Here is a 15166-nt window from a genome sequence, read left to right on the forward strand (position 1 = left end):
ATACACTTTGTAAAAGCTTTATGTTGTTCTTGTTTAAAAGTATAACGCCTATAGGTGCTATCTTATTCTAGCATAACACTTTGAAACTATTTCATTTTCTAAAAAAACTGTATAACACTTCAAAGACAAGAAAACTTTTTCTTATATTGCCATATTACACTTATAACAAGTGTTATTTGTACAGGTATAACAGTATAACACTTTGAAAAAATTAAATAAATGCACACCGTTCTTTTTATAGTCTCTTTAACAATGTTACCAACTCTTTGCTCAAATGGCTATACATTTCGATTTTTTGCAGCGCCAACAGTCAATGTGGTTTGCCTTATGAACAGACTTTTTGTCAGATGAAAGCATAATTGAACTCTTTAAAAAAAAACCAACAACAATGACAAAAGCAAAAACAAAACAACTGTAAAATTCTATTAATCTTGCCAATTTATAAAGAAATGAGTTGTCAGCCCAGGGTATCAGTAGACATACAAACGCCAACGAGTGAATATAAAGAAAAAAAGAAACAATCTAAAACGAAATTTTAAAATGAACCGTTCCATAATCATATGGTTATTGGCTATAGCTCAAATAAAGGCAAGTGGAAAAAATGCCATAAAAAGTAATTTAAAAAAAATCATCAAATTTCCAGATATCCCTTGGTGCCCCCTTGGATAACACCCTAACCCAAGATCAAAATGAGGCCGAAGAAATTATCGAAAGCAATCACGACAAATTTTCCAAATTCTATTATGAGAATTTAAAAAAGGCCAGCTGGCCCGATGAACTCTATCCCCTGATAGCCGATTATATGAGCAATTTAAGAGACTGGACAATTGCTAACAAAGATACCATAATTGAGTCAGGCCTCAACGAGGAACTCTATAAGAAACTTCAAAATGCCATTGTGGGCTCCTTGAACATTGCCAATCGTTTGGCCATCAGCCCCGATAGCTGTATTCAACAATTGTTGCTGAAAGAATCCTATGAACAGACATTTGAACTTTTGTCTTTGGTTAGAGATACAAAATTAGCCTCAGAATGGTGGTTCAAACATCGTCAATTTGAGGCCGACAAAAAATCCATTAAGGAGCGTCATATGGAACAGTTTGTCTACAAGTTGGAGGATAAAATTCCTGAATTCATACAAAGCCTTAACTACGATGAACGCAATGAGCATGCCGAGTTTATTGAATGGTATAGTAAATTTTCCAAACGTTACCTACTGGAAGAATCTGTAAGGAAATTGCCCGAGATACGATTATTCTTTCCCAAAGGACCCATATGGCAAAGGGATTGTGATTTTAAAAATACTGGTTTGTAAGGAGTTTGATGACAAAAAAAAAGAATTGTTTTGTAAAAATTAAAAAAAAAATAAAATGAAGTATTCAAACACGAATAAAAAATAGTAAAAGAAATAAAAAAAAAAGGATTTTTTTTTTTAAATTTGAATTCCTACCAAGTTTTTCCCAGTTGTATTTCTTGAAACTTTGTTGTAAACATCAAATTTCGACGAAATTTTCTTATGAAAATCATCGACGACATCTTCTTATATATAAAAATCAATTTGTGTTTGTTTGTTTGTATGTTTGTGTGTTCCTTATAGACTCAGAAACGGCTGAACCGATTTTCTTGAAATTTTCACAGATGGTGCATAATGACCCCGTGTTGAAAATAGGGTACTACATTTTTTGATATCTGAAGGGGGGGCGGACCCTCCCCCTTATCCTAATTTTTAGAAAAGTTGTGCGATTTAAGCGAAATTTTGTCTGCTCTCATATAGTACCCTAAAAATAAAAATTTCGTATCCAAATTTCGGATGGGGTACCTAGGGGGGCCGCCCCACCCTAAAACCTACCAAACATGTATTTAGACCAATCACGACAATATGGGACTCAAATGAAAGGTATTTCGAATAAGAAAACGTATCTGATATCCAATTGTCGGACCAAGTGTTAGAGGGACCACCCCAACCCCCAAAACACCCCTAAATCGGACATATTTACCGACCATGGCAATATGGGACTCAAATGAAAGGTATTTGCGTGAAGAATAGGAATCTAATATCCAAATGTGGGACCGCGATTCTGGGGGGTCCACACCTTCCCCAAAACACCCCCCAAACAGGACTTATTTACTGACCATGGCAATATGGGACTCAAATGAAAGGTATTTGCGAGTAGAATACGAATATGATATCCAAATGTGGGACCACGTTTCTAGGGTCCACCCCTTCTCCAAAACACCCCCCAAACAGGACTTATTTACTGAACATGGCAATATGGGACTCAAATGAAATATATTTGCGAGTAGAATACGAATCTAAAATCCAAATGTGGGACCACGATTCTGGGGGATCCACACCCCCAAACAGGACTTATTTACTGACCATGGGAATATGGGGCTTAAATAAAAGGTATTTGAGTGTAGAATACGAATATGATATCCAAATATTTGAGGGGTCGCTTCTCCCCAAAAAACATCTCCCAAAGGCGACAAATTTACGACCATAGCATTATGGGGCTCAAATAAAAGGTCTTTGGGAGTAAAGCACGAATTTGATATCAATATTCGAGAAAAGTGTCTATGGGGCCACGCCACCCCCACAACACCACCTAAATAGGAAGTATTTTCTAACTATTGCAATATGAGGCTCAAATAAGAGGGTTTTTAGAGTAGAACATGTATGCGATATATATTTTCAAGGACAACTCACTGAGTGGCCGCCCATCACCCAAAACACCCCCTCAAGCCGGTCATGTTTGTCGACTATGGAAAATGGGGCTCAAATTTATTTGGAAGTAGACCACGTTTCTGATATCAACATTAGGGACCAACTGTGTAGGGGACGTGCCACCACCATAACAACCACCAAATAGGACGTATTTGCTCACCAAGACATTTTGGGTCTTAAAGAGAGTGGAACTAAATATTTATAGTTTTAAAGGCCAATATCCCAAACCGGACATATTTGCTGACTTTTGCCATAAGGAGTTTAAATGAGATTAGAAATTGAATTTGATATCCAATTTTGAGGCCATTGGCAATGTGGGGTTCAAATAAATGATATATAGATATATGAGAATAGAGCACGTTGCTGATATATTTTTCGGGCTTAGTGTTTGGGGGACCACCCCAATCGCCAAAACACCCCTAAATCGGGCATATTTACCCACCATGTGAATGTGGAGCTTAAATGAAAGTTATTGGGGGGTAGAGCAAAAATTGATACCCATTTTCGGGACCAATTTTCTGGGGGCCTATACCTTTCCCAAAATACCCCACAAATAGCAATTTTTTACTGACCACTGCAATATGGGGCTCAAATTAAGGTATTTGGGAGTAGAATACGAATTTGATAACCAAATTTAGAACCATGTATTTAGGATATCACCCCTTCCCCAAAACACCCCCCAAAGGGTAAAAATTTTTCGACCATGCCAATATGTGGCTCAAATGAAAGGTGTTGGAGATTAGAAAACGAATTTGATTGGGGTCATGTATTTGGGGGACGCCTTATCGTGTAAACTCCCCAAAACCAATGACAATATGGGGTTTAAATAAGTAGTATTTGAGAGAAGAGCACGATGCTGATATTTTTTCAGGGCGAAGTAACTGTGGGACCACCTCTCCCACGAAAACACCCCTAAATCAGACATCATGAGAATATCGGGCTGAAATGAAGTATAAAATACTTCCAGATAAAGGCACTTTTATTGTTAAACTGTTAGTCAAGCGATATATTGGGTTGCCCAAAAGTAATTGCGGATTTTTCATATAGTCGGCGTTGACAAATTTTTTCACAGCTTGTGACTCTTGAATTGCATTCTTTCTTCTGTCAGTTATCAGCTGTTACTTTTATCTTGCTTTAGAAAAAATGTGTAAAAAAAGTACATTTGAATCAAGTTCATTCTAAGTTTTATTAAAAATGCATTTACTTTCTTTTAAAAAAATCCGCAATAACTTTTTGGGCAACCCAATATGTTTGTCAGATTTTGGGTAATTTGCAATAATGTTGTCATTTGTGAACCGTAGTTATTACAGTTTGAACATACAGCGGTCAAAAAAAGTATTCATCATTCAATGTTTTTTTTTAATAAGTCTACAAAAGACAATTGGAATAAAAACATATTAAACTAATGATGCAGTAGTGCTTGTGTGATATATATGTACACAATTTCATTGTTTTTAAAGAAAAAAATAGTATTTATTGGAACAAAAAGGGCCATTTTACAGCTGAACACAAAAAATTAAACAAAAAAAGTATTCATCATTGCAAAAAAACAAAAAAATAAATAACATAATTTAAAAAAATTAATACTTTGTTATTCGACCACCGCGTCTTATAACTTCTTTTAAACGGTTTGACATCGATTGGACTAATTTAGCGGTTATATTTTGGTCTATATTAGTCCATTTCTCCATTATCACCTGTTGCATTTGACTCTTGCTCGAAAAATTGCGCGTTCTCAATTTGCGTTCGAGATGTTCCCAAAGATGTTCAATTGGGTTCAAGTCGGGACTTTGAGGAGGAGTTTTAATGACTTTGGGGCAGTTATACAGCATCCACATCTTGGTATTTAAAGCAGAATGTTTGGGGTCGTTATCTTGATAATATTGAAAGTTATTACCAAGCCCAAGTTTTACAGCCTATCTTTTAAATTCCTCTTTAAAATGTCAATGTAATACTTATGATCCATTACTCCATTAATAATTTCAAGATTTCCCGCTCCTGAAGCCGCCATACACCCCCAAACCATTAAACCACCTCCACCATGTTTTACAGTAGCAACTGTGTTTCGTTCTTCAAGCTCTGTATTTGGTTTTCTGTACACTATGACCTTTCCATCGCACCCAAAAAGATTAAACTTGCTCTCGTCTGCAAAAATGACTGTTTTCCAAAATGATTCGGGCTGTTTTACATACATTTTTGCGAAGTTTAGCCTTTTCACTCGGTTTATTTTATTTATAAAGGGCTTCTTACGTGCAGTTCTTCCTCTGTAACTATGCCTTTTGAGTGTATTTCGAATTGTTTGTGTAGTAACTTCCTTCCCTAAATATTCCATAGTGTTTTTACGAAGAATGGTCGCATTTGTCTTCGGAGTTTTCTGAACTTGCCGCACTAGCCAACGCACATCTCCAACTGAAAGTGCTTTTGGTCGACCAGATCTTGGTTTATTGTCAACAGTTTTCGTTTCTGTCCACTTTCTGATGATGGATTGTATAGTAGATCGTGGTCTATTTAATATTTCACTGATAGTTTTTTGAGTTAAACCATTCCTGTGGTGTTTTATTATCAAAACTTTTACCTCATCAGAAACCTCGTTTTGCTTACGACCCATTTTGACAAAAACTATATTTTCAATGAAATTAAATATTTGCTGTCAAGGGCAAAGCCTCCTTTACTAAATAAAACAGAAAAGGGGGATTCCCAAATAATATTTGAATTTGACTTTGATGATAGCACATCAATGATGAATACTTTTTTTGTTCTGTTTTTGGTGTTATTATATAAAATTGCATTTTTTGCGCTAATTAAATTTATTTTTTGAATTTATTTTAAAACATATTACGAAAAATAAACTATTGCATAAAACTGCATTATTTGTTTACTTTAAATTTTCTTCAATTACCCAAAATAAGTGAATTTATTATCAATTTTGCTAATGATGAATACTTTTTTTGACCGCTGTATATGCTCGAAATTTGATGCGAATTGTTTAATAATCCATTTGAAAACATCGGCCGAGGACCATCAAATGTCCATTGGTTTAGAATTACCTTTTGGGTAGGCGTAGGATTCTGATAAGTCGGCACCGCCCGACTTTTGCCTTTCCTTACTGGTTTTTTTTTAAAGTTCGTATTAAAATACAACTTTAATGAAATTTTCTATAAAACTATGTTGTTTTACGTTGACAAGTATGGAAACATTGTCCATCTTTTTTCTGTTATCTCGTAATGATTTATTGATAGAAAAATTTTGCTGATAAGCCTCAAGTTCTGGCATTACAGGGGTGTATCAAAAATATTGGAAAATAAAATCGATTAGTGTACATGGAAAATCAATAGAGATCAAGCAGAGCATTTAAAATCTAAAGTGAAAGCAATGACAAAATATCATCTCATTTTATGGCTAAACATCGCATTTAGTCTGGTACGTTAGCAAGAATAAAAAACAACAGAAAAAACTAAATTTCCTTGAAAATTTGCAGAAATTCCTAGTAGCCGCTGGCCAAAACACTAATCTGTTACCCCAACGTTATAGACTAATCGAATATGCCTTTCATAATCTAAACAAAATAACTTGGTCCGAAGAAGTTTTAAACCAAACCACTCTTTACCTGAGCGATTTAAAGGAATGGACATTATGGAGGAACCAAACTTTTGTGGATTTGAACATCTTTGAGGAACTTCAGCAGACAATTGATACAAATTTAAATGTTCTGAAGGAATTAAAACACAACCCCGAAAGTTGTTCGCAATTATGGAAAGCTAAAGCTCAACACAATCAATTGAAACAATTTCAATCTCTAATTGATGATGAGCAAGTGCTGCGAGAGTGGATGGAAAGAGATAGAATTTTAATGAGACGAATGTTATATTTTACAATTCGAAAGTATAAAAAATTCTTTGATAATCTACAGCTCAAGGTTGAGGAATATCTAAACAATTTGCAGCCTTATGAAGCCATGATGGAGACAACTCTTCAGCAATGGATTAAAAAATTTAAAAGCGAGAACGATTTTGTTGAAAGGCTATTTCTGATGACAGAATTTACAAATTTATTTAAGGAAGAAATGAATGAATTGGTATCAAATTGTATGATATCTTAGGAAAAAGAAAAGTAATTAAATAAAGTTGCGAAATATTAGGCGTGATCTTGGACAGGAAACTGAATTGGAAGTGTCACATTCAGGAGCGTACTGAGAAGGCTCACAGATGTTGGGCACTATGTAGACGGGCCGTAGGCTCGAAATGGGGCCTGAATCCTAGGATAGTCTACTGGCTCTACAGGAGCGTGATTAGACCCATACTTACTTACGCCTCAGTAGTTTGGTGGACTGCTATGGAGAAAAAGTGCAACGTAAGGACCATACAACAGGTTCAGAGAACATGTTGTCTTGGCATAGGCGGAGCGATGAGGACCACGCCCACCAGGGCTCTGGAGACTATTCTAGATATTCGACCCATTGACATACAGATTAAGTGTGAGGCAGCCACTGCGGCAATGAGACTTAAGGCGATGGTAGAATGGATTGAGGATGGGAGCAGCTCATACCATGGCGGTATAATCGAGGCGACGATAGGAAACCTGGAAGGAAGGGGAGAGGTTTCCGATCGGATACCTGAGATGAACCTTGAAGTCGAGTGCGAGGCACTGCTGCCATCGCCACAGACTTGGATTGACGGCACCCTAGTATTGCCATCTGGAAGATCATGTTACACCGATGGATCAAACCTAGAGGACAGAGTGGGCCTGGGGGTTTACATTTAGAACCCAGGGACTGACATCTGTTTTAGACAGCCTGACCATAACACGGTCCTGCAGGTGGAGATCCCGGCGATCACGGAATGCGTGAAGTGGTGTGGTGCTAACGGGGGGACGTCGTGTGTGAACATCTTTACCGACAGTAAAATTGCCATAAGGGCAATAACAACCAGGACAGTAAGGTCATGAACAGTCTTGAGAAGAAAATTAACGCCTTCTCTAAGCATGGCAAAATCCACATCGTTTGGGTGCCGGGCCATAACAAAGCAAGGGGTAATGAAAGGGCAGACGATTTGACGGTGACGGCCAGAGAACTGCCATCAATAAACTTGGTTAACCCGAAGCCTTTCGGGTCGACGCAGACCGAGTTAAGGGAGTGGGTGACGAATGCGCATGCAACATTTTGGAACAGTGAAATGGTCTGTAGGACGGCGAAAATTCTATGGGGGGATCCAGATCGTGAAAAGGCTAAGCTATTACTGAAAGGAAGCAAGAAGGAGGCAGTATAGCTATTGGCATCATAATGGGAACTCACTCATGTAAAATCGGTGCGGTAAGTGATAGCATGTGTGGGGCATGCGGGGAAGATGATGAGACGTTGAAGCATTTCCTTTGTCATTGCCCGGCTTTCGCGTCCAACAGATACCGGTACTTAGGTGGAGACACAATATCACATATGAACCAACTAAGGGGAGAGGTATTGAAAATAATTAAGCATTTTGTAAGTAGCACGGAATTCCTAACTTGAAATTTTCTTTTTAGAGGTTACTTTGTAGTTTTTAAAGCGCACAACAAGCCGATTAGGTGTATGTCCATAGTGGCATGGGGCGGATTAATATATGCAGCCTCTTTTCAACCTAACCTAACCTAAGATATATGAGTTTTTCGAATGCCTCAAATGATTGAAATACTGTTTGTCGGCCACCACAAAGTGAACGTTGTTGAAGCTGTCGAAAAAATTGAATGCCTTTTTTGTTGTTGGCCGCCACTGGCTTCCATTTCAGGGGGAATTCTCATACCAAACTCTTAAATCTGGAATGCTTGTAAGATGAACATTAATTTATGCTCTTGATATTATTTCGAAGCAGTAGCAGATGCCATGTCAGACTGTGTAAAGGGAATCTTTGGTGTGTGTGCCTTTGCCTGGCTGGAGAAACGTGCAGACGATGTTCTCTACAAGCGCGTCATGGCTGACCATATCGTAAGCAGTGTTGCCACTCCTACCAAAATTTAAGAAAAATCCTAACAAACCCATCCAAAACAATCCCATGGCAGCCGGTTGTACGCACCGGATTGAACCGATGGAACCCTCATCGGCAAGGGCTGCCGCATCAGTGTACGTGTTCGTCTTTTTTTTTCGTCATGGGAGAGACACTTCCCGGAGTGCCTTCTCCGCACGCTTCTGGTCCATGCGGAGATTAAAAAGAACCCCGGACCCTGGTCCTGTTCGGTTTGCCAGAACCGCCTCCATTATCAGTCGGTGTCGGTGAGGTGTAAGCGGTGCATGGAGTGGGTACATTTCCGATCTTGCTCTGGCCTCACTTCACTACGGGAGTATAGGACACATTGGATATGTCGCAAGGTGCTGTGCGAATATAGCCAGCAGTGGGTCACAAGCGTCGTCGCAGACTATGTGACCCCCCCGACCCCTCCAGTACGGCAATATACGCAACAACAGCATCCCAGCTCAAATATTACCAGGCCAGTGCCGGGAAGTGTATCGTTTTTGCAACGGACTGCGTGGCAAGATCGATGAGATCGTGGACCTTATGAGTCGGAAGAGCATATTGGTCGCAGCGATCCAGGAGACAAAGCTGACCAACACCTGCAGCTTGCACAGTCGTAACGGATACAATGTGCTACGTAAGGATCGCTCAAGTAATGGAGGTGGGGGAGGGGCCTTCGTGATACACCATTCCGTGCAATATAGACCTATCTCGCCTGCGCTTGACGCTAGTGACCCCTACATGGAATGCATGGGGATATCAGTCAGGTCTGGTACTGCCGAGATAGAGCTATACAACGTGTATAAACTGCCGGTTAGGAACTGTGTCCCGATTAATGGCTAGGCTTACAACCCCGACATAAGTGGGTTGCAATATGGCCATAATCGTCTGGTTCTAGGGGACTTTAATGCGCATCACACGTCATGGCATTCTCCCCTAGGTAACGACCAGCGTGGCATAGCTTTGGCAGACCAGATTGATAGCTCCACGTTTTGCACGGTCAATGAGGATGCCCCCACTAGGATTACGAGGAGGTGCAGCAGCTCGCCAGACATCTCCATTGCATCCCCTGATCTCCTGAGTGGCGTATCCTGGTAAGCCGTCATCCCTTTGGGAACAGACCACCACCCCATAATTCTCACCATCGATCGATCACCCGACTTTATAACCTCTGAGCGCCGGACGTTTATCTATCAGAAGAAGACCGCTTGGGCTGACCTCAGAGACTATACCAATCGCTGCTTCAGTAAACTGTCACCACCCTCGGATGTGCTAATTGCCGAGAGGAATTTCCGAGACATCATAACACAGCAGCCACTCGCTTTATGTCGAATACCTCAAGTGTGGCCCAATTTACCGGCTCAGGCAGTGGTCCTCACAGACGAGCGTGATGGGATTCGTTGTATGGACCCCACTAACCCCAGAATCAGGGAACTGAATCTGGAAATAAACTGGGTAATCAACGAACATAAGCGGAATTTGTGGCTGAAACACTTGAAGCAATGTTACTTAACCACCGGTTTAGGCAAGCTGTGGTCCACAGTTAAGTCACACTCGAACCCCGGCAGACGGGATGACAGGACCTCAGTCACTTTTGGCGAAGTAACCGTGACTGTTCAACCATCACAATTTACAGTGAGCGAAGTTAGGAATGTCATCCGTGGCGCTAAATCGTCCAAGGCGTTGGGCCGCGACTGAATCTCTTCATTGATGTTGAGAAATCTGGATTTACCTGTAGTTGAGTACCTTACTACTGTCCTCAACCTGTCATTGAACACTCTTGTAGTTCCCAACGTCCGGAAAATGGGCAGAGTTAATCCGCTACTGAAGCCTGGAAAGGATACGATTTTGGAGGAGTCGTACTGACCGATCTCTCTTCTCTCACAAGTAGCAAAGACGCTTGAGGCATTACTCCACCCGAGCCTCGTAGGAAAATTTCCATTTGCCGCGCATCAACATGGATTTCGAAGACTGCCCAGCACAACAATTGCTTTGCATGCCATCCGCACCGCACACATTTGCTTTAGCTTCAATCAGCCCAAGCCATGTGAGAGAACGATCCTCGTGGCACTGGACCTATTGAAGGCATTCGACACGGTCAGCCATGCCTGAAACGCTGGGTCGCGAATTATCTGTGTGGTCGCCAGTCATTTGTGGAATTTAGGGATAAGAAGTCGAAGCACCGTAGTGTGAAACAGGGAGAACTATCCTTCATTCCATCCCCTCCAGACGGCATAGAGATCGTATCATATTCGGACGATTGTACGATCATGGCATCAGGCCCCCACCCATTACAAGAAATTTGAAGATATTTGCCACCAAATCTTCAGCCACATTGCTCACTACAAATACGCGTTAATACGATGGAGAAATTATTTCGACCCTCAAGTGTCCCAAAATTCTTGGGGTCACATTTGACAGCTCTGACCCATTTTCATCACATGCCACAGTAATATGCGATAAAGTCAAAAGTAGAAACAAGGACCTCAAGTCACTTGCTGGCGGTACTTGGGGTGCAGACAAAGAAACCTTGTTGACCAAGTACAAAGCAATGGGCCGGTCTGTGGTAATTTATGCAGCGCCAGTGTGGTCTCGTCAGTTTTGTGATACGCAGTGGAATAATATTCAGATCTGTCAGAATACCGCCCTCCGAACTGCGACGTGCTGCCTCCTCAATTGTTATGTGGACCACCTTTATCAGGAGACAAAGATCCTACCAGTGCGAAGACATAACTAAATGCTCTCTAAGCAATACCTTTTGGGCTGTTTTCGCAGAGATAGATATCATCTTGTAGATCTACTTTAAGGTAGATCTACATGATCTAGAGCGTGAGGTTCAGCGCTACAAGAGAGAACCTCTAGATCAAGCGGCATATCAAGCAGGTCTAGACTACATTCATGCAGACACGGTAGCAGATGCGGTAAAAGGCTACCGGGTGAATGTAGACCGCCTCCGATTGAAGAAGAAATTGACCTCCCCCAGCAAACCAGAGTAGTTCTGGCTCAATTACGTTCTGGCAGATGCAGCCGCCTCAACTCATACAGAGCAAGGATTGATGCCAACGTGCAAGATGTATGTTCCGATTGTAACCAGGGGCCGCACGATACACGTCACCTGTTTATCTGCCCAGACAGGCCTGCGTTCCTGTGGAAGCACCCCATCTTATTCGCAGAGTTCCTGGGTCTTGACAGTCAACAGAATCAAACAGACGAAAGATAGAACACAACAAATTGCTACAACAACAGCAACAACAACAACTGATGTATGTCGCTAGGGATTGCAAATGGGCCATATCGGTTCAGATTCATATTTGCATATAGCCCACATATAAACCGATCTGTCAATTTGACTTCTTGAGCCCATAGAAGCCTCAATTTTCTTCCAATTTGGCTAAAATTTTAAACAAAGACTTGAATTATGACTTCCAACATCCATGCGAAGTGTGATTCGAATCGGCCTATAATCAGATATAGCCCCCATATAAACCGATCACCGGATTTGACTTCTTGAGCATTTAGAATCATCAATTTTTAACCGATTTGGCTAAAATTTGTAACAAAGACTTGTGTTATAACTTTCAACATCCATGTCCAGTATGATCCGAATCGGTCGATAAACTGATAAAGCCCCCATATAAACCTATCACCGGAGTTGACTTCTTGAGTCCATAGAAGCCTCAATTTTCATCCGATCAGGCTGAAATTTGGATCAAAGACTTGTGTTGTGACTTCCAACATCCATGTCGTTTAATCTGAATCGGTCTATAAACAGATTTAGCCCCCATATAAACCGATTCCCGGATTTGACTTCTTGAGCACATAGAATCATCAATTTTTAACCGATTTGGCTAAAATTTGAAACCAGGACTTGAGTTATGACTTCCAACATCCATGTCCAGTTCAATTCGAATCGGTCTATAAACAGATATAGCCCCATATAAACCGATTCCCGAATTTGACTTCTTCAGCCCTTAGAAGCCTAAATTTTCATCCGATCAGGCTGAAATTTGGATCAAAGACTTGTGTTATGACTTCCAACAACCATGTCCAGTTTAATCTGAATCGGTCTATAAACAGATATAGCCCCCATATAAACCGATTCCCGGATTTGACTTCTTCAGCCCTTAGAAGCCTAAATTTTCATCCGATTAGTCTGAAATTTGGATCAAAGACTTGTGTTATGACTTCCAACATCCATGACCAGTCCGAATCGGCCTATAAACAGATATAGCCCCTATATAAACCAACACCGGGATTTGACTTCTTCAGCCCTTAGAAACCTCAATTTTCATCCGATTTGGCTGAAATGTAGATCAAAGACTTCAGTTATGACTTCGAACATCCATGCCAAGTATGATCCAAATCGGTGTTTAAACAGATATAGCCCCCATAGAAACCGAAGCCTAAATTTTCACCTGATTTGGCCGAAATTTGGCCCAAAATCCTATCTTATGACTTACAACATCAGTGCCAAGTTTTATCCGAATCAGTCAATAAGGTGATAACGGCCGCCTAAGTACCCATATCCCGATTTGACTTCAAGAGACCAAAATAATTCAAATACGAACTCAGTTAATAAGGATACATTTTTAGCGGTATCCATGGATTTGGCCCGACCGAACTTAGCACGCTTTTAATTGTCAAGGCTACTAAGTACTAGATGGTCGTTACTCATATAGGATCTAGACATGTTCGTCTCTATATTGTTTGAAATCACTCTACAGTCTAAAGTTCAAAGATGGCCTATATCTTGCCATAGCACCTTTTATACTGATCTCCCGATAAGAAATCTTGAGTTCATAAAGTCGTATTTTTGCCCCGATTTCAATAAACGACCGTGCCGAGTTTGGATAAAGCGATCTACCGATTTATGTGTTTAAGCCCAGAAATGGTCTTTTACTTCCCATTTTCGCCGTTGCAGCGAGATGCATGTACCCCTCAACTTTAGAGTATAGACCAGATTTGTATGCACCTGCCACATAGCCTTGTTTTCCCCTCAACATTTGAGTATAGACCAGATTTGACCATATTTGTATGCAGCTGCCACATAGCCTTGTTTTCCGTTTGAAGCCATTGAAAATTTTTTCAGATGGTCTCGCCAGGATTCGAAGCCTGGTGTTCAGCGTCACAAGCGGACATGCAGACAACCTATGCCATTTACGAAATCCTTGTTGATGCTCAGCATATGAAAACTCACCAGCGAAACTCTTGTCTACCAGCAAGGGCAGGGAGATCGGTCTGTACAATTCACCCAAACTCGAATCCATTCCTGGTTTCTGTTACGGTATCATTCTGCTCATTTTCTACAACTTTTATATGGTAGAAGAGCTTTTACATGATGTGCCGTGTCTTACCAAGGTATCTGAAACCGATCAGATCGAAAGGAAAAAAACGAATCACAACAATTTAGTCTGTGTGGCAGTTTTCGGATAGATTAACTGAGAAATAAATTGGACATTATGAATGACGCCAGGTGCCAAATAGAAAGTTCCTTATCTGCATATCATAATTGGACGACAAAAGGGCCAAATTTCGTACACACCTTTATAATCAAACCCTCCCCCATGGCAGCAGGTTGTAAGTAACAGATTGGCCCGATGGAGTTTTTCATCGGCAAGGGCTGCCGCTTCAGTGTACAACGCACTACTAGAACAACAAACCCTTCTAATGCAAATTTTCCCATGAACATTCCTTTAAGGAAGAGCTCAATGATAAGGGGCCTCCCCTTATAGCCTAGTCCGAACTACGTGCCGCAGTGCGACACCTCTTTGAGAAGTTTTTACATGGCTGCCATAAAATTTTTTCAAATAGCAAAGTTCCTCACAAATATTGCTAGCATTAAGAGGGGATAGCCACAGCTGATTTTTTTTTTTGATGTTCTCACCAGGTTTCGAAACCAGGCGTTCAGCGTCATAGGTGGACATGCCTCTGCACTACGGTGGCCGTTTGGTCGTCCCTTCTAAACAGAGGTTATAAAAGGCGGGTCAACCTTTACGCTGACAACCATGTGACCACGCATAAAATCTTATCATAAACTTCTATATCTTATGTTACGAAATCATTAAAGGTATGTGGAAACTTACTTTGTACTGTTGCTGATGATAATGTTGTTGGGAAATCTTATTGGCATTATTGGAGACTGGAGCTGACATAAGGTTGTTGTTTACGTTGTTATTGTACTCAAGTTCTTGACGATGGGGATATTGAATTATTGATGTGGGTTCAAGATTTGTTGAAGAGCCGCCAACAACACCACCACCACTACCGCCGCCTATAAGATTATGCTGCATTATGAATTGATTGAAATCGACATAATTTCCATTGATGTTATTCTGATGATCGGCTGTTTGCTGATGATGATTTTGTTGAACTTTTCCTTCACCCACTGCACAAGTGTTGCTGAGTGTAGCTATAGCAGGAACCAAAGAATCAGAACCTGCCGAAGTCAAGTCTGCGGTGC

General features: G+C 40.6%; 1 protein-coding gene across 1 annotated transcript; it reads left to right on the plus strand.

Moving 5' to 3' along the window:
- The first annotated feature begins 6049 nt into the window (after nt 1-6049).
- Nucleotides 6050-6862, plus strand: LOC106087711 (uncharacterized). Its single transcript, XM_013252851.2, has 2 exons — nt 6050-6145; nt 6204-6862. Exons 1-2 carry the CDS (start codon nt 6098-6100, stop codon nt 6822-6824), a joined length of 669 nt encoding a protein of 222 aa, XP_013108305.2. The 5' UTR covers nt 6050-6097; the 3' UTR covers nt 6825-6862.
- The last annotated feature ends 8304 nt before the right edge of the window (nt 6863-15166 follow it).

This window comes from Stomoxys calcitrans, chromosome 3 (assembly GCF_963082655.1).
Source record: "Stomoxys calcitrans chromosome 3, idStoCalc2.1, whole genome shotgun sequence".
Taxonomy (NCBI): Eukaryota; Metazoa; Arthropoda; class Insecta; order Diptera; family Muscidae; genus Stomoxys; species Stomoxys calcitrans.

Excerpts from the sequence above, each read along its gene's own strand:
- LOC106087711 (XM_013252851.2), top strand. The coding sequence starts at position 6,098 with ATGACAAAATATCATCTCATTTTATGGCTAAACATCGCATTTAGTCTG. Across the intron at positions 6,146-6,203 it reads TAAACATCGCATTTAGTCTG|AAATTCCTAGTAGCCGCTGG; the intron begins GTACGTTAGCAA and ends GAAAATTTGCAG.